The sequence below is a fragment of the Cynocephalus volans genome, chromosome 9 (genome assembly GCF_027409185.1).
Source record: "Cynocephalus volans isolate mCynVol1 chromosome 9, mCynVol1.pri, whole genome shotgun sequence".
Classification (NCBI taxonomy): Eukaryota; Metazoa; Chordata; class Mammalia; order Dermoptera; family Cynocephalidae; genus Cynocephalus; species Cynocephalus volans.
The window spans coordinates 137,711,723-137,732,928 of record NC_084468.1 but is presented as its reverse complement, the minus strand read 5'-3'; the positions used below and the strand labels follow the sequence as shown (position 1 = coordinate 137,732,928).

General features: G+C 36.0%; 1 protein-coding gene across 2 annotated transcripts in view; it reads right to left on the bottom strand.

Annotated features, from left to right (window-relative positions):
• Window positions 1-12,051: 12,051 nt before the first annotated feature.
• Window positions 12,052-21,206, bottom strand: part of GUCY1A1 (guanylate cyclase 1 soluble subunit alpha 1) — a 31,118-nt gene continuing 21,963 nt past the window's right edge. For both annotated transcript variants that reach the window (XM_063108450.1, XM_063108451.1), the window contains exons 7-8: window positions 20,312-20,466; window positions 12,052-12,253 (exon numbers count right to left, since the gene is read on the bottom strand). In XM_063108450.1, the coding sequence (XP_062964520.1) occupies window positions 12,052-12,253; window positions 20,312-20,466 (357 nt within the window). The remainder of the gene's footprint in view (window positions 12,254-20,311; window positions 20,467-21,206) is intronic.

Sequence of the window (21,206 nt, the reverse complement as noted above, 5' to 3'; positions counted from 1 at the left end):
TGAACAGTGGCTTTGAACTGATATTGATTCCAGAAGACAAAAAAAATCATTGTAGTGCTTTAGTCAGTGTAGAGGTTTATGCAAGTCAGGTGATCCGTGGAGTTTTAGCTCAGGTCCATCTCACAACGGGTCCAGTGGGTCACAAAACCCATTCTGTTGTTATTTTCCCAGTTGCAGAATGTACAATTGGAGTAGACATACTTAGCAGCTGGCAGAATTCCCACATTCATTTCATGACATGTGAAGTGAGAATATTACGGTGGGAAAGGACATTAGAAGTGCCTCTAGCAAGGAAAATAGTAAACCAAAAGCAATACCAAAATCCTGGGGAGATTACAGAGATTACTGCCACCATCAAGGACCCGAAAGATGCAGAAGTGAAGCAGTGATTTCTACCACATCCCCATTGACTTTCCTATTTGGCCTGTGCAGAAAACGGATGACTCTTGTAGAACAACAGTGGACTATTTTAAGCTTTACCAGGTAGTGATTCCAATCCCACTGCTGTACCAGATGTGGTTTCATAGCTTGAGCAAATTAGAACATACCCTAGTACCTGGTATGCAGCTATTAATCTGGCAAATGCCTTTCTCTTTACCTTTTCAAAACGTCCCTCAGAAGCAGTTTTCTTTCACCTGGCAAGGCCAGCAATACACCTTCACTGTCCTACCTCAAAGGTATATCAGCTCTCCAGCACTATGTCATAATTTAGTTTACAGAGATCTTGATCGCCTTTCCTTTCCACAAGATATCACACTGGTTCATTTTCTTGATGACATTATGCTGATTGGACCTAGTAAGGAAGAAACTGCAACTAGACTAGTCTTGTTGGTATAATACTTGCATGTCAGAGGGTGGGAAATAAGTACAAATAAAAAATTCAGGGGTTTCTTACCTCCGTAGAATTTCTAGGGGTCCAGTGGTGTGGGGCATGTCAAGATATCCTTTCTAAGTTGAAAGATAAGTTGTTGTATCCGGCCCCTTTACAACCAAGAAATAGGTGCAACATCTAGTGGGATCATTTGGATTTGGAGGCAACATGTTCCTCATTTAGGTATGTTACTACAGCCCATTTACCTAGTGACTCAAAAAGCTTCTTGTTTTAAGTGGAGCCTGTTACAAGAGAAGACAGATCCAGGCTGCTGTGCAGGATTCTCTTGGGCCTATGATCCCATCTTAAAGAGCAAACCCTGCCATGGGCATTTACATGAGTGATGCAGAGTTCTTCGCTTCCACAGTTTACCACCTCCAGAAGGGATGCTTTTAATTTGATAATATGTAGTTTTCCAAGTAGCAGACCAAAGAGTGAGCACATTAGCAAGAACTCAAGAATAAGTAAAAATGTTACAGGACACCACCAGGTTTCAGGTTAGCTGAATTGTCAGTGAATGAGGCCCAGACACATAGAAAACCTTTGTGAATAGAGGGTCCCATTGAGCTAGCAGATTTGCTGTTAAGTGTTAGAGAAAAGGATAAAGTTTTCTTCAGAGTGGTGGCTGCCACTTTCATGTAAAGCTTAGTGACAGCTGGTGTTAGGTGAGTTCCTCTCTTTAATATATTATTTCCATTTACCAGGTGAGGCTTTTAGGCCCTTTCTACCTTGTCAATCATTGAGTCTGAGTCAACTCACTCTGAAATGGAAATATCAGGTTGGCAATTCACGAGGCCTTCAAGGGTCAGGAATTCAATTTGGACAAGGGCCTAGTAGCAAGCTAGAGAGGCTTTATGATCAGGGTTATTTAGTAGCTGTGTCAGGAAGGTGATAAATCCAAACCACAAGGAAGACTTCTGGATGCAGGCTGATTCCCTTTACCAGGATTTTCAATCACCAAAACTGTCATATACAGAGATTTGTAGCTCTAAAAGGTCATTAGGGTTGCAGGGCTCCAAAAGTACTAACACTTATCTACTTGCTGCTTTTACTGATCAGGAGAATTCCCTCTGGTACACCCTGGACAAGGAAGTATGAGTACCTAGCACTGATATTTATTAAGATATAGATACGACAAAAATAACAGATTGAATTGGCCCCAAATGCTCCAAACAAGGCCAAATTTCCTTACTGTCTCTGCTATGATTCCTGCAAAACCCCATTAATTGAATTTGCATGACTCATCCGAACAAGGGACCAGGTAGGATGGTGACCTGGATGCCAGTATACAATAGAGGCATATAATTTGGATTCCTTCCTCCTATGGTTTGAATCTAAAAAAAGTCATGTTGAAATTTGGTTGCTGCTGTGGCAAGTTTAGGATTATGGGATCTTTCGGGGGTGACAGGGCCACAAAGCATCTGCTCTCATGGGTGGGATTAATGCAATTATTGAAAGGTGATTTCAGCCTCCTTTGGTTTCTTTGCCCCTGCCTTTGGCCATGTGATGAGGCTGCAAGAAGGCCCTTGCAAGATGCCAGCACCTTGACTGTAGACTTCCCAGCCTCCAGAACTGTGAGCCAATAAATTTTTGTTTTTTAAGCAAATTGCCTAGTCTCAGGTATTCTGTTACAACAGCATAAAAGGGACTAAGACATCTTCCCTCCCCAAAGTCTCCACCACCCCACCATACTTAGGCAGGTGCTTATGGCCTTTAATTCTTAGAGGCAGGGAGACCTTGGCTTTACCCCTGATCATCTTTCTCCTTAAAGCAGCTGAGGTCAGAGAGAGAAGGATAGATCAAGGGATGAGAGGGATAGAGTGGCTCCACACCAGTAAGCAAGGAACACTTACTTTTAGTTTGGAGCACACAGAGACAGCTTGTGGCACAATCAAATGAACTTCCAATGTCTTCGACCTGGCCAACATTCTGTAACAGGTGGCAAAGTCCTCATTATTGACACCATCTATTTCAGTTTGGGGGGTCCTGTGGATCAGCAGCATCGTATTCCAACTGAGGTGTGGCTTTGCACCTGTTAACTGACATGGGATTGACTCACACAGTGGCAACTTTGTAAAAAGGACTCTACCTTAATCTGAGGCATTTGCTGCTCCACTATTAAGAAAGTATGCTTAAGGCCTTGTCCAATTTACATCCAGAGGCTAAGGGAGTTGTCCAAGGCTATGAGTGTGACCTCAAGAATTTATCTGCAATGTCAGTCTCATTCTCCAGCAAATCCCTTTTATCAGCGTTGTAAACCCATTCAGGGCATTAAAGAACCAAAGATTAGTCATTACCTGTGTTAGTTTGCTAGGGATGCAGTGATAAAGTGCCATATTGTCTCCTAGTTCTGGAGGTGAGAAGTCCAAGATAAAGGTATCAGCAGGGTTGGTTGCTTCTAGGGGCTGTGAGGGAAAATCTGTCCCAGGCTGCTCACCTCGCTTCTTGTGGCTTGATGGCAATTCTTAGCATTCCTTGGCATGTGCAAGCATTACCTTGATCTCTGCCTTTATGTTCATAAGGTGTTCTCTCTGTGTTCAAATTTTTCCTTTCTATAAAGACACCAGGTATATTGGATTAGGGGCCCACCCTACTCCAGTAAAACCTCTTCTTAATCTAACTAGTTACATCTTCAATGACCCTGTTCAGAAATAAGGCCACACTCTGAGGTACTGGATGTACCTCAGCATATGACTTCAACATATGAATTTTGGAGGAACACAAGTCAACCCATGGCAATGCCTCATTTATGGTTTCCCATGAGAGTCTATCTGTCTCAGGGAAATTTCCCTAAAAAGGTCAGATTTCCCTTATTGGAGCCAGGTTGAACTGAAAGAAAGAAAAAACAAAACAAAACAAAACAAAACTCTGATACCTTTGACTGTCATCTTTGAAAGAATCTAAGGTTGGCATGAAAGACTGCAGGAAGGGCTAAGTCTTTTATTTAAAGATGTGAAGGCACATCTCTATGTTGGTCAAAGGATACAAAATCTCAGAAAGAATAAGTTTAGGGGACCTATTACACAACATGATGACTATAGTTAATAACAATGTATTGCAGGCTAAAAAATTGCTTAGAGAATATTTTAAATTTTCTCACCACACACACAAAAATAAATGTATGAGGTAATGGATATGTTAAGTATTTTGATTTAGTCTTTCCACAATGTATACATATATCAAAACATCATGTTGTATACCATAAATATGTACAATTTTTATTTGTTAATTAAAAATTCATTACTTACTTAAAAATGTACATCTCTGTAACTGCTGTCTGAAGGGGTTCAGAGCCTTTCTCTAACCCAGGATGGTTCTCTGTACTAGTTAGGACAATGGAGTAGACTTGAGGTTGACAGCCCAATTGGAGAGAAATTCTGCTCACCTAGAGGAGAGTTAACAACAACCAAAGCACTGTTCAGGCAGCTGCCTTTGAGCCTATTTTCTGATACTTGACAAGAAACTCTCTCTTAATTCTTTTCCACTCACAGAAAATAAAACGGAAGACATTTGTCACTCTGTTGACAAATGGTCACCACATTTGCTACTGATTCCCATGCACTTTTCCCTCAAATCCCATTAATTAGCCTACCAGAACCTCACCCTTTGTCCTCCAGAAAGTCAAGTTTCTGTCAGCCTCCCATCCTTATTGGCAAAACTATCAATAACTGTGAAGGGACTGAGAGTTTACTCTATCTGCAAGTTAGGAAGTTATACTGCCACAGTCTTATGGATGCTGGTAGAAGACACAAGACTCCTGGGTGAGTGATAAAGGATTAACGCACAGCTATGGCGCCAGACAGAGGGTACGTATCAGTGTTATCTTGCACTGATTCCCTATTCCAAGTTTCCACAGGGCAATGTGAAAAGAACCAAGTGACACCTGCACACACAGTGGGTTGCATCACAGGAGACCATCATTGCGTTTAGGAACACAAACCTTTCACAATGGGTAATAAGCACACCTGCTCTTTCTCTAGAAGACATTATTTCTATCTTCTAAGTCTGTTTGCTATACAAACATCCTTGGAAAGATAGTGTAGAACAAAAGAAGTCGAATGGACACAAATTGATCCCAAAACTTGTGCTACTAACCGTTACATTTGGATAAGCCAAGTAGAGTTTTATTCTTAAATTTGGTATTTTTTAATTTTTGTGTGATTTTAAAAATGTGAATATAAGTTTTGTTGGAAATACAACTAAAGAAATGTATTTTTGCTATATTAGTACGTTATTTAACAATAACTTTTTGAAAAGGGATTTTGGATACATTGACCAGCAAATGCCTGAATAATAGTTGTTGATCCTGTTTTTCCACACTGTTGTATTGAAGGTTTCCTCTACCTGCAGCAGCAAGACCTATTTCAGAACAAATGTATTTACGTAACTTGAAACAATATTGTTTACACTTGATTCAATGGTTTATCTGTTTTTTTTTTTAAATAGAACTCATTTTAAATTTTAAGAAGATTTTTATTAAAACACTTTTGTTACCATGTTTATGTGGCAGCAATATCTAACAAGCTTTGGAGACATAGGTGACATTTTGATAGACTTTACAACTCTGCCAGAAGCAGAACTCAAAATAAACATGTTATTTAAAGCAACTATGAAAGTAACAGCAAAAGAAGTATTGCTAGTAGTAAGATGAAAAGTCCAATGTCTGTACTCTTTTATATAGAGAAAAAAATAAAACAAATAATTTTTTTAAAAAACTGGGATACCTATAGCAATGCACATTTACCAATAGCTAGGGAAAAATATGTTAAGAGATATGTTAAATATTTGCTGAAAAGGAAACTTTAGTTGTCTGTATGTGAAACCCCATCAATCATTCCACACAGTAGGATCAGAAAACTAATTCCCATTCTTTCTCGAAAATCAAAAGTAGTCTTATCTAAACCAAAAGAAAGTCATAGGAATAAATGTTCTGCCAGTTATTCATTCTCTTCTCACTTCAAACATTATTTACTAATTCTTAGTCATAATTTACTATTTTGTCCCCTCTACACAATATGATCTATGGTACCTCATTGGGGTGGTCTAGGAGTAGATTCCAGGGAGTTCCCAAACCTCTGGAAGTACATATGTCTTAAGGCGTAGGACACATGCACATTTTTAAAAGGGTATGGTCTATATCTTTTGTCTCTTATCCAGTTCTCAAAGTGATATGTGACTCAATAAAAGACGATTGTCTGGCATAGGTAAAGAAAATGCTAGAATTTCTATCCATATTAATCTTCTTTTAGAACAGAAAAGAAGCTGTGTTAATATGTAGTGCTGTATATTGATTGAGAGTAGCATATTATATTTATAAATCAGTGTTCATATACGTATATATATATACATATTTGTATATGTGAGGATACGTCAAAAAGTTTGTGGAAAATAGAATAAAATGATAATATGAGTCTTTCCATGAACTTTTAAAATTACCCTCATATATAATTGGTGTGCTAAAATATTTACTAATAGTGTGCAGGAATCTAAAATGTTGGAGAACACTGCTCTAAATCAATGAATATCAAGTTCTAGGATTTGGCAGGGCATCATTGATTTACACATGGGAGGAGGTAAAGCAACAGTAAATTCTCAAATAGTAATATCTTTTTATTCACTTCAATTTTACAAGATACAGTTTATTGGGAAAGAAGGCAGCTCAATGAGATTAAATAGTCTTCATGCTGCACATTCCCATGTCACTGGGAAGAAGTACTTCTAAAGGTGCAAAATTCCATACTACTGTCATCATAACTTTCCAAAGAGCTTCAATTTTGCTGCTCTTATTCCAGGTGAATAATACTTAACACATTAGATTGTTTAACTTATATAATAGCATTTTTGTTTTGCTTTGTTTTGTTTTAGTTTTCTCTGAAACTACTTCATAGTTCTCTCCTCAATACAGATGGGTTGGCAGCATTTTAGACTAAACAAACATCTTAACAGATACTTTAAGATCTAGGCATCGTGCAAAGGCATTTTCTGCCAAGCAATTTTCTTCACAATCTGTAAGGTTTATTTTCAATTTAATTTTCTGACATTAAATACTTAAAATAAATTAAAAAGCTTGGAAGGCAGCCACAACCTCATCTAAAATTTTCCACTAGCATATCTGAGATTGAGTCCTGGATGTGATATTTATATTTTTTCTTAATTTCTACCCCAATGTTTAAATCTAAAATATTAACATTTTTGTGAAACTAAATTTATTATTATGGGAATTATGACTTTAGGATAGTCTTTTTTTTTCTTTTGCTCAGTTGTTTTAAATTAAAATCTATGCATTTATGAAGACTTTGAAATTTGTTTTTGGCAGGCACTAAACATGGGAAGAAATTGGAATAAATAAGGAGATAAGGGGATAGTTTTGGATGAAAAAAATGCATGGGAAATGTGGGCTAGTCAAAACAGCTGCAGATGTGGCTAAATTAAGAGCAAGGCACTTTGAGGGAAATACAGAGGGCACTAAAATGTATGATGTATAAAGTGGCTTAAAATAAGAATACCAAATGAGTGTACATCATCATATAGTAAAAAAAAAAAAAAAAAAAAAAGTAAAAGAAACATGTAAAAGAGACCAACACTTCCTCAAAAGTCTAGAAGCTGACATACTAAGAACAGAAGGAAACAACCCAACAAAGACTACAAAGGACTAATTTTCCAGGACTTGAAAAGTATCCCAGCAAAGACTGGACAGTATAACACTGTAAATTTTGATTGAAAATTACATTTTGGTGTTCTCTGCTTAATAAGGAAAACTGTCCCTGTGTTTAGACTGTGTTTAGATAAGGGATTTGCACTTCTCTGACAATTCTGCAGCATTGGGTTTCTGATTTGGAGGAGATGGTAAGTCTTTCTTCACAGAAATTGAAATGACTCTGTCCTAGCCCCCTTTAATGACTGCCCTCCCATTTCTCATACATACTAGGTTCCCCATCCCTGCAGCCTTCAAGTCTACCTCCATTTAACTGTCCAAGTACTGCTATCTAAAGAGTGAAATAGTACCAAAGTGCACAATTAAGTGAAATAAACTGCCTATGTTTTATTAAAACATTTATTGTTCAAAGGATAATAATCTGTTGAATCACCCCAACAAGTATGTATCAAAGAGATTCCTTTCCACTTATTAATAATGATTTATGCAAATCAAGCCTATGCACTTAAAAGCTACTGCAATAATTCATTAACCCATTCTCTTTGTGTCTATTAACAGTTGCTTTAACAGGAACTTGAATATGGCTTCAAAGCATTATATAGCCCTAGACTTCATGGAGGCTTGTATGTAAAGCTCCATTTGGACAGTTTCCCAGCAGGATAATCTCAGCCTGTTTCATGAGATTATAATCTCATGTCTATTTCCCAGCCCCTTTGGAGAAGACAATCCCATTTGTTCATCTCTGTTCCTTCTTCTAACCTAACCATAAGACAAGCCCAGGCAGGGTCTGCTTTGGCGTGACCGACAGTACCATGGAGAAGCCAATTTGAAAGAAATGTTAGTTGAAATGCTGAAGCAACTCTTCTTTCCCCTCTACCAAAGGATCTGAGGATTAATGGTCTTGAGTGTGATGTGAAGTTTCAATGCCAGACATCCTGGATTTATGTTTATACTTGTGATAAAAGACTCAGGATGTAGTATGATTCATTTTCTTTTGAGATTTATATGAATGTTTATGTAGTCATCTATGCAAGTAAATATCAATTCTCATCCCGGCTGTTTCTGACATTGCCTTTCAAAAACACACATCTGATCATATCATTCTCTCCTTTATGATTTGGCATCTCCCTTGTCTAGTAGCTTTAAAACTGTTGCAGAGGAAGGCAGTGCCAATGGGTCTGCTTTTTGTTTGTTTTGCTTACTTATTTCTTCCTTTGGTGAGATTTATTTTGAACAAAGGGTGTCATGGAAATTATTAATAATAATAATAATTAGAAATCACACACCTTTATATGACAAACAGCTCCTTTTACAATTTATTTCCAAATGGTCTTTCTGTCCTTATTCTCCTCACTTGCAACTCATCCCAGGCATCTGGCTGTCCAGAATATACTATGCATCTCCAAGATCCCATTTCTTTGTGTTCCTTTCCCCTTCTCTGCATGAGGAATTCTAAAACCAAGAGACTTTTCCGAACACCAAGTCCCCTATTCTGTACTTCCATAGAATTCTGTAATTATTTGTCTTATGTTTTGTCTTTTATTTTTCCATTTTCAATAGACAGGGCCATACTTTATCTTTGAGTTTCAAAAACATAGCATTATCCCTAGCACATAGTAGGCAATCAATAAATAATTTATAACTGAATAAATGAAAATGACTAAATGAATCCATTAGTATTTAAGTTTTCCTAAATGCTAAACTTTGTATTTTCTAATAAAGTCTAGATGGATCTAGAAAGATAAAGCAAATGGGAATAACCATTTTAACTCAATATTTCCCTTTGCTTCTTGATGAAAGCATTTTTAGAAAACTTCAGTATAATTCTGCACTTCTTTGAGAAATATGTATGATGAGATAATTTATTTTGTGCACTTGTTGCAAAACAATGGGATAAGAAGCCACGGAGGAAATAATAAAATCAGGATAAAAGGAAACACTGCTGGGGTCCTTGGCAGAAACAGGCTGATAGGAAAACAATCTTGGGACCCAACGTTATTTTTTAGGATAATTAACTAGCAACACTATTCAGTACCCTTAGTCCCCAATCCTGTTATCGGCCTTGCCTGTCCATTCTTTTCTCCTTCCTCAATTCCACGCCTAACCTCAGTGCTCTGAGTTTGGTCCCTCACTTCCTTTGAGAATTTATCCTCCATGGTCTCTTCCCATGGTCTGGATCTAAAAATGTCACCATAACCTCTGCCCTCAAGAATGGGTAAGATAGAGGGAAAAATTCCCTAAAATTTTTTAGCACCCTAATTGTGAATTTGAATGCATCATATCATGGAAATGTTGTGTGTTCATCTTGCTTAAGATCCACGAATTATTCTATAATTAATGGGCCTTTGTAGGCTGACCTGGGAAAACTATCACAGATGACTTAATTTCTCTGGAGAAATACATTTTTGGTAGCTTTTTATTTAGATAAAATGTCATTTACAGAAAAGTTGCAGTTTTACAAGGAACTCCCATGAAGCTTTTTACCAAGATTATGTACATTTCTCCCATTTGTTTTTTGTGTGTATGTGTTTGTGTACTTAAACATCAAACACACATAGAAAATACTTTTTAAATTCTAATTAACTTACAAACTGTTAGAGTTCAAACTAATACCAAATTGAAGTCTGCTTTAAAAAAAAAAATGATGAAGATGACATTCTATTTTATGCTTTTAAATTTCTTCTAGTTCCTATAATTTTCTCTGTAAGAAGGGTTCAGTTCCAGAAAGAAAAATGTATTTACATCTTTAGTTTCTTTGTGAATACTTATTTAACTTCATACAATGTGTAGTTGTAACTATATTTTCCCAAGGTCTACGGTACTTCCCAATAACAGGGCTGGTGTTTAATGAGACACATTCAGTCCTTTAAGACACTGGGGTATCATTTAGTAAGTAGTCATCACTGTAATGTCTGCAGTAGTACCCCTAGAATACTAGAGGCCAGTTACTAACCACTTTTTATTCCTCATGTCATCATGGCCTAGCCTGGGGACTAATGGAGACAGTTAAAGAACTTTTAAACTAAGTTACTTCTCAGAACCCCAGTTAAGAGTTCACTGTACCTGTGGCTCTGCTAATACTGGTTTAAAAACTATCTTCTCTTGCTTAAAATTTGAGCCCTTTTTAAAATCAAATCCTTATCTCAAACCAAACTCTACAGATTTTTTAGTGCATCAGAGAACTAAAGCTGACATCATTAAAAATAAAAGTTCAAACTCCAGAAAAATGTTCACAAGTTTCCATAATGAAATCACTGCATCACTTTCTTCAACAATGCTAACAGTCTCTTTTTAAAAATATCATCAAAATATTTCAACTAGAATAGAAACTTCACAGATGTATACTTAATGAGGCAAAAATTTGATTCTTGATACATAAACATACACCAAAATGTTCAACACAAATTACTTAAAAATGAGCTACCATCAAAAAACAGCAAGTCATAATTTCCACTTCTGAACTTAGATTTTCTTCTGGAAACTTTACAGGGCTCGGCATGGCAATAAATGACATCTGCTGAATTAGGTCCGAATTATTCCGTGTGTGTGTGTGTGTGTGTGTGTGTGTGTGTGTGTGTGTGAATGTGTCACTACTGTAGTTTATGATAGGTCCCCTTGTATGCTTACTTTACTCCCATATTGCCTCTGGCTAAATTAAATTAGAATGATATTATTGCATTTTAATATAGTCTATAGCCTCCTTTATACTGAATATTTTACTACCGTAATACTACAATGAATTAATAGAAATTAAACTGCTAATATGAATTAAAATAGCCTTTACCATGTAAAGAATAAAAAAAGAATCAAACTAAAATAATATTTATTGTTATGACACATTGTGTTATGGAGAATATTTTTAACTTCAAGAACTAAAAGTAATTTTTGATATTTACAGAACTATTTTATATTCATATTGCATCTAACCCTTAATTGCGTATTTTCCAAAAAAAAAAAAAAAAAAGAAAAGAAAGAAAAGAAAAAAGCGCACAGGAAAAAAAACAAAACTCAGTGTATTCTGTTATACATGCTAACAGTTATATGAGAAAATGTAATAAAATGCAGAGTTGAAAGGTTGAAAGAACTTACAGTATCAAAAAATGTAATTTCTATTCAAAAAGCTTTTTTAAGGCAACACTATCACAAATACACTTTTATAACCATGGCATTGACCAAGGCATGAGATGGCATGTGAGTCCATCACTTTGTACAGTTGACTACAGTTATCTGATAAATGTACAATGTGCTGAATTTTGAGTATAGGTAGCAAGTGATTGTTATATAACAGAAATATCCCCCAAAAAGTCAAGTTTTGAGGTTTCCTTTTTTTAAATAAAAGAGTTGAAGTATTGAAGTGAGTGAGTACATTTTTGTCATGTTAAATGGGAGAAAGAGTAGATTGTAGCTTAGCTTCTGAAGTCCTAACACTGCTATTGAGCCATCTGCAATCCTAAAGTGCTTTCAGAGATTCTACACATCTTCAAAGGAGTTAACCCCAAAGATCAATAAACAGGTATACGGTTTGCTAATCTATTCCTGATGCTTTGCCTAAAAAGTTGGCATTGCTATCTTCAACATCTTTCTTTTGGAACCATGGTTTTGAGGTTGTTCCTTGTTGATAAGCATCCAGAAAGTGACAGATTCCAGGAATTTCACTGGGGAAGTTAGGTGGAAGTTCCTCCCTTGATCGAGGGGTAAACACAAAACCAGGGCAGTCTTTCAGTAATCTGAAAAGATTAAAATAAAAATATTAAAATTTAATGCTGACATAAATGTTTGTCCACTCAAGAAAAGAAGACAACATAACTAAATGCATATTACTGAGAATATTAATAAACCAGTCATTTTCAGTGTGACAGAAAGATATTAGTGATGTTAACAGACATCTTCACAGAAATACAATGAAGAATCAATTCACAATAACAAGAAAATTTTATCAACTAATGTGTTTACTCATAATAGAAAAAAATAGTTATAAAACATTTCTGCAAAGATATAATCTGTATAACAGTGCAACTCACAGTAGTGAAAAAAACCCTCAAAATAATCCAAAGTTTTAATAATAGCCAAAAAACCCACACGTAATTATAATGGTATTGAATAAGGTTTCCTAAATTGAAAGAGGTAAGACATTATGCATTTATCAATTCATTAATTTTGTAAATATGACTGAGAAGTAATCATAGGAGAGTAGTGAAAAAGTAAAATGATAAAAGTAATGTGAGAATAACTTCTGAATTTTTCAACAGAAATTTTATGAATTCCAGGTTAGAAGGACTCAAATGAGATTTAATTATACATATTAGCACTGTACTTACTATTTGGTATTTGCAATATTTTTTCTTCTTAAATATATCTGTTATCCTAAATTTTATTATTTGCTACTTACTACTTGCCCATTGTGCTAATTTCATCTTAAATTCTAATTTTACTGATTAAATTATTGGCTTCTCTTCCCATTTGCTTCCCTAGCTTACTGTCAAATACAAACTTAATAAGCATTCTCTCTAATCTACTATTCAGGCCATGGATGAAAAAGGCTGAATAGTTGTAGGCACTAAACAAACTTCTACAGAAAATCATTTATCCAATCTTCCCAACCAGACCATGGCCTTCTACTCACCAGTCTGTGATATCATGTCTAAATGAAATAGAATGATGGTGCTGAACTAGATTTTGGTGTTGTGACAAAATACCAAATAGACAAATTTGTCTATGTACTGAAGAAAACAACTGAATAGTAATCTGTGTCTCAAGAATGACAGACCTTGAGTAGAATATATGAGTATTCTATTAACAAATTTTTATCAGTGCATCAGTAAATATGCAATCAGCAAAATAACAAAATTAATTAAAATGATGCTTTAGTCATAAATTCATAATAGTTTTCACTGTCTATTATTTATGTGATATACTATTTGGGAATATACAATGGAAAGTTATAGAATTACAAAGTTTTAGAAATATAAGCTTTAAAGTCTGATAGATTTAGGTCTTAAGGGCCGCAAAGATGTCTGTTATCTAGCCTTTAAAATGGGAATAATAATACTGTATATCTGTTAGGATAGTTGTAAAGATTAAATAAGTTAATTAAAGAAAATTGATTAAGCATCAATTAGAAACCACATAACACTTATCATATTGGTAAAAATGAGTAAGTTAGATAGTTTCAGGCTTTGGGGAATAGAAACCTTAATACACTCTTGGTGGAATGTAGACTGGTAAACCAATTTGGACAATTAATTGATGCTTAGTAAGACTGAAACTGGGTATAGCCTGTGATCTGGGAATGCTATTTATAGTTATATTATCTAGAGACATATGTATAAAGATATTTATTGAATCGCTTTCTGCAATCGTGAAAAACTGGATACACATTAATTAACCACAGGTAGAAGATGAGACTCTGGCTTATTCATACTAGAACACATATCACAAGCACATATATTGACATGCTAGATTTTGCTTATATTGGCTTGTGAGAACCAACTGGTCAATATTCAGGAAGTTTGCAAGACTAGGACTTTATGGAAGTTGGAACTAGAGTTGTGAACCAGAGTATTTGGCAGAAGTAATCTTTGATGGAGTTTGGATGATTTGTCCTCCCAGAATTCATGTGGAAATTTGATCCCCAACGTGGCAGTGTTGGAAACTGAGTCATGGGGGTGGATCCCTCATGAATGGATTAATGCTCTCCCTAGGTGGGGGGAGTAATGAGTGAGTTCTCGCTCTATTAGTTCTTGCAAAAGCTGGTTGTTTAAATAGACCCTGGCACCTCCTCTCCCTCTCTTGCTTCGTCTTGCCATGTGATCTGCTTGTACCTGCCACTTTCTGCCATGAGCAGAAGCAGCCTGAGGCTCGTGCCAGATGCAGCTGTCCCAGAATTGTAAGCCAAATAAACCTCTTTTCCTTATAAATTACCCAGTCTTAGGTAATTCTGTTATAGCAACACAAAACAGACCATTAATGGCATTGAATAAGGTAGCCAGAGACCTTCCATGGTGGATGTATTAACACCACAGAAATTTGCAAATGCTAGAAATCAGGGATTCTCTACTTCATTCCACAAAACTAGTTTACCAGCAAACCACTGCATTAAAAATAATTAAAATAAATGAACTAGATTTATATCAACTAGATCTACATTTAACCAAGAAAAAAAAAATCTCAAAAACATAATATTGGGTAGATTCAAGACAAGTAATAAAAGGATATGAACATATTGACTGGCAACTTTTTTTCCTCTGGCTTTATTTTTCTATCTTGAGAGATCTAAATGAGAGCTACACTCCCAGCATCCCTCTGCCCATTTTCCTTCCTGGTAAACAGAAGTGACATATCTTCTTTGGTGTTTTTGGGAGAAGTCGTTCAACATGCTGTACTCAGTGTTTTCTTGCCTTTCTATTTGGGAACTTGCCTGTCTGCAGGGAGCATATGTTCTCACCTGCTCCTACAAACTATTAGGGGTATAAAATCCATTATGTCAGGGAACAGGACCAGCGGCATGTAGTATATTATTTTTCTTATATTTTTACTGTATATTTTATATTTATATTTTTAATTTATAGTTATTTTTGTTGTATATTTTACTAAATTATATTTATATTTATTTATTCTATATTTTATTTATTTTATAAAACAGGGATCTGAAACAGATACAATAAAATGTTGATACTTGTTAAATATTAGTTTTGGTGACATGGATGGTGTATTATTTTCTTTGATTTTTTTCTCTATGCTTGAAAGTATGTTTTTGTATGTTTAAAAATTAAATATAAAAGTGTTTAATAAATAAAAATGTATAAAACTGTATAGATGACTGAAAAATATTTTTTTATATCCACATCAACCCAACATTTCCTACTAAACATGGTAATTACAATCATAATCTTATATTTAAGTTTATATAAAATATTCAGCATTTACAAGTGACTTTACATCATTTTAATTTGTTAAGTGCCTCGCTCAATGTCACACATTTGGTAATTGTGTTTGGGAGTCTAAGGCATGACTTCTGAATATAAATCCTATGCTTTTTAAAGATACTTACACATACAATTACAGTGTCACAGAGTTAGAAATTTTCATTTAGTGTTCCTTAAAATGAGATCAGAAAAAGTTTGGAAAAATAAAATCACTGAGTGATGGAGTTTGGATGTGTTGTCCCCTCCAAAACTCATGTGGAAATTTGATCCCCAATGTGGCAGTGTTGGAAACTGATTGAGTCATGGGGGCGGATCCCTCATGAATGGATTAATGCTCTCCCTGGGGGAGGGGGGAGTAATGAGTGAGTTCTCGCTCTATTAGTTCCCACGAGAGCAGGTTGTTTAAAAAGACCCTGGCACCTCCTCTCTCTCTCTTGCTTCCTGTCACCATGTGATCTGCTTGTACCCACCGGCTGCTGCCACTTTCCACCATGAGTAGAAGCAGCCTGAGGCCCGTGCCAGATGCAGCTGTCCCAGAATCGTAAGCCAAATAGACCTCTGTTCTTTATAAATTACCCAGTCTCAGGTATTTCTGTTATAGCAACACAAAATGGACTAAAATACTGAGATAAAAACTTGATGGCATCAACACCCAAGAAAAACAGCAATAGTCCAGACGTCCTCACATGGTGCAAGTTCTTCTCTACTCCCTCTTGATTTGATACTGTTTTCCCCAAGTTATCGCAGCAACTCTCCTACTTTCTGTTATCCCTCCTATATTTCTTTATTCAAGTTGTTCCTTCGCCTTATAAAATCCAAGTCCTGCTTCTCTATCACTATGTTCTCAGAACTTTCCTGCAAAGAAGAATAACTGGGTCTCTTTACCCACCCCACACCGGACAGCATCCTCTTGTACCACCCACCTGACACTTTTGTCTTAGATGATCCCTGAATCACCCCAAAAACCTCTATCATTCACCTACTGACCTGAAACTTACAATATCTTATGTAGTCTCTATTAGTTTTCTTCACTTCAATAAAAGCAAACAAAAATACAGGAGGATATTGTCTCCTAACATAAAAATAAAATTCCTTCTGATGCTTAAAAGAAAGGAATTTATAACTGTCATCACATAGCTACAGTCTGAATCACAGATTAGAATTTGGAAGGGAAAATTTGAAAATAAGGATTTTTAAAAAATGGGTATGTATTTTCTGTCCTAAATTTACATGTTTCATATATATATATCAAAAAAGCTTCATTCTGTACTAAACAGATTATTTTATTATTTGAGAAAAGTCATTCCAAAATTCAGTGTACTACCAATAAAGCTCTTCCAAGAAATTATTACCTTTTATATATGTATGCCTTCTAGTAGAATCTACTACTTGTCCTGAATTTTGAGTAAAACTCAAATTATGTCACTATTATTAATTAAATTTCATGAAGCATTGACATCTGATTAAAATTTAAATTATCTATACCCTTTCAAGTTTTCCTATCATATGGGGGGAAAATGAAGTACCTCTAAAAGAAGAGATTCTAAAATGCTGTTAAAAGCATTTCACATTAAGTATTTATTTCTTTCCTAAATAAAGCATATTAACCATTGTTTGCCCTTTAGACAAGACATAAATATTTTCTATGTAAGAATAAAAGGAAAATAAATTATTATTCAAATCAGTAAAAAATGATTAAAAAAACTATAGGAGATTTGTCTGTAAAAAGTGGAAATGACTTTAGCAAATGCATTGAAGTTCATTACAAATTAAATTAAATTTTCATTATTCATATATTCATATAAACACATAAAAAACCTGTATCTACATTTTTGGGAACATTGTCAATAGAATAAACCTAAAACTTTAAGTCATGAGCCTTGTGCTCTTGTTGGAAATGTGTATCAACATGTCGTGATCCTCTGTTGGAACATGTGAGATCAATTATATATTAGTAGTAAAATCAATAGTTAAGATCAATGTCTCCTCATATGACTCAAGGCCACCAGACTTTAAGATAAGGAACAAAAGATTTTTTATAGAGTTTGGTTTTATACTGCTTAAAAGCAATCAAAATAGAAGAAACAGAAAATATAGTTTTCATATGTAAAGATTTCATTTTACAAGTAGATATGCACACCAGGACTCCCCAATATGCACATGTACAGTATATATCACTGAACACTGAGAAAGCAGCATAGGTATCAGTGAAAGGACTAGCTACTGACTTACATTATTAATAGGATGATTCCTCTTAATGCCTACAAAGAGAGCAGATCATACCCTCTCAGCACATTGATTCCTCATCCATACCTATTACACCTGGTCCAACTACAGGTCAATTACTGTTACAATGATCCCCAGGGATTTTTCAATTCTCACATTCTACTGAATTATTTTCATATCAAATAGTCAACAGTCAACCAATATAAATACTCATTGTTTTCTTCTGTGTTTCAGGTCCTGATCTAAAAGCTGGGGATTTAGAATGTATACATTCTACAAAGAGAGGCAGGCAGTAAATGCATAAATAAATACATAAGACAATTTCAGATACAGGAAAATGTGAGGGTATAGTGGGGAAGGTTGCTGCTCTAGCTATGAGAGTTAAGGAATGTCACTTTGAAGAGGTCATATTTAACGCAAGGTTTAATTGTGACAATGAGGCAGATGGGATGATCCAGCAGAAAAATGTAAAGCAGAAGGAACAGAAAGTATCATCGATTCAGGAAATCAGCTTAGCAAGTCTGATGAACAGAAACAAAGCCAGGGTGGCAGGAGATCAGAAAATAAAGGAGAAAATGGAAAAAAATGAGGTGGCAGAGGCTGGCAGGACACTAACCAAACAGGACACTTTGGTCTGTGGTAAAAAGTTTCAATTTTATTCTGATTGTCAGTAGAAGGTCTTTAATGCAGGAATGACAAGATCTGATTTGTACTTTAGGAATGCAAGTATAATCTGGGCACTGTGTGGATAAGGAACTGTGAGGAGAAGGCAAACACTAGAGAGAACAGGGAGAGGAGAGAGAATGAAACTGGGTCAGTTCAGGTGGGAGAGAGAACTGCAGCCTGGCTTGGGGTGCAGCACTGAAGCAGGTGAGGAAAGCCGCATTTGGGAGTAATGTGGGGGTGGGGGGGCTGTGAGGGGGAGGAAGGAATGGTCACAGCAAGGTCTATGGTCAGAGTGACTAAGCAGATGGTGGCACCATTTTAAGGTGATTAGTGAAGCTTGGCTGGCCAGGAAGTGGATTTTGTTAGGGTGGAGTGTGTGGGAGTGTGGGAAGTCACTCGTTCTTATCAGAACAAGTTAGTTTTAATATGTCAGTCGGTCACCCACGTGGAAATACAGAATAGGAGATATGAGTCTGTAGCTCCATGGAGAATTATAAGATGGGCTAGAGTTTAAAAAAAAAAAAAAAAAAAAAAAGATTACCGTCTTAAAGCTTAGACTCAGAGAATAAGGACAGAGTTCTGGGCAGTACAACATTAAAAGGTTTGGTAGGAAAGGTGTACCAACAAAAGCCACCGAGAAGGTGTAACCATGGGGAAATGAGAAAAGCAGGTGAGCTTGGCGTTAAAAAAACCTAAAAAAAAGAAGCATTTAAAGGACAGAGTGTTCAGCCTCTTCAGTTGTTACTGGATGTTGAGGATGTTGAGATAAGGAGAGAGAAATGACCACGATTCTAGCAAGGTACGCTGTTGACCCCGATAAGAACCATCTCAGTTGAGCAAAAGGGACAAACACGGATTGGAATGAGTTGAAGAGAGAGTAAGAGGTGAAAAAAAATATGATAGTGAGCACAGATGACTCCTTTGAGTTTTGCTGTAAAAAGGAGCAGAAATGTAAGGTGGTAGTAGGAGATGGACTTGGTTATAAGAGTTTTTATTTTTTCAGGAACTTTAATAGTAAGATAGGCTTCTGTTCTGTTGGGAATCATCATTTAATCAAAGAGAAATTGATCCCGGACAGAAAGCTGTTACTTTAAGGAGGAGAACTTCTTGAGAAGGTAAGAGGAAATAGCACTCAGCAAAACTGTATTCAAACAGGGGTGAGGCAGCTGGCCCACTGCAACAGGAACAAAGGCCAAAGACACAGGGACTGGCGTAGCTATGACATGGAATTTACAGCATGAAGATAGTATAGTTCTTATCTGACTGTTCTATTCTTGTTGTAAATATGAAGCAAGTTTATCAACTGAGAGTCTAGGCTGGAAAGGAAAGGCACTGGAGCTTTAAGGAGAGAGAATATGCTATAAAAGAGTTACCTCTGAGAAGGGTGCTATGGTCTGAATGCTGGTCTCCTCTAAAGCTCATGTGGAAGCTTGATCCCCAATGTGACAGTGTGGAGGGGGGGACCTGATTAGATCTTGAAGGCTATGCCCTCACGAATGGATTGACCCATTCATATGGTAATGGATCAGTAACTCAATGGATGAGTGGGTTATCATAGGAGGGGCTCTGGGGTTCTTATTAGGAGAGCGAGTGAGCACATTAACATGTGCTGTTGCCCCCTTACTATTGATTCCCTGCACTGCCTTGGGACTCTGCAAAGAACTCGCACCAAGAAGAAGGCCCTCACCAGATGTGCCCCCGAGACCTTGAACTTCCCAGCCTCCAAAACTGTAAGAAATAAACCTTTTCAGGCTATTTATATCTTGGGAAAGTCATGCTTATGAGGCTGAATAGTTTTTTAAAATGTTAAATTGAGGATGATAAAAGTTATTGCCTTTCTTTTTCCTTTAAAGTTACCTAAGCAAGAAAATAGTTATGGAGAATGAATCAAATTAGTGGGGGAAAAAAATCACAATTGTATATAAATAAATTAAAAAATATATTTCAGGTGCTTAATCCAATTAATACCTGTAAGTTGTTGGACTGACATTGATTTTCCGTGGTACACTGCAGGACTCAAATTTGTTAGCCAGAGTGACATTATTTCCAAAAAGACAGTAACGGGGCATTTTAACTCCAACAACTCCAGCAAAAACTGATCCAGAATGAAGTCCAATTCGCATCTGAAAGCAAAAAATAACAATGTTCCAGGTTACTGGTAAAACACTTCCCACTGGTCAGTGTTGTTTAAATGTCCCGTTTAAATTATTTTACCATTCACTCACCCCATACCACTCTCTTCCTCAGAACCTCTAGCCAACTTCTCTCTACTAGTCACATGCAATTAAAAATTACTAATGCACAATCAGTAGTCACACTCCTTAACTCTCTTCCATTTACGCATTTAGGTTTATTATATAGACCATTTTTATTTTGTCTGTCTTAATATCTGAAACAAATTTCCACACACACCTGTCATAGTCACCACGGCAAGATAACAAAGGGTCTATGAGATATTTATGTAAACCCGCTCTGTCCATCAAGTGAGATAGGCATAATTTCTGAACTCTGGGAGTTGTTTCCCAAAACACTTGCAGAGAGAGCAAATGAAGCTAGCTCCAAGGATACAAAATGTGTTTTTTTAGAGATTTTGTGTTAACATAGCTTTATGTCAAACACTATCCCACTATTCAACTGAGGAAAGGAAGTTATAAAATCTAAGCAGAAAATGACAGAGGAAGAAGAAAGCTGGAGTTGCTTAGGTCCAGATGACAGTGACCAGAGACACTAAGCTAAAAGTCAGGACCCATGTAAAATCAAAGTTGTGCCACATCTAGATTAATGATGTATTAATGATTATTAATAATTAATGATTTGGGATGACATTGAGATAATATTTTTAAATGGGATCTTCTAGAAGCTC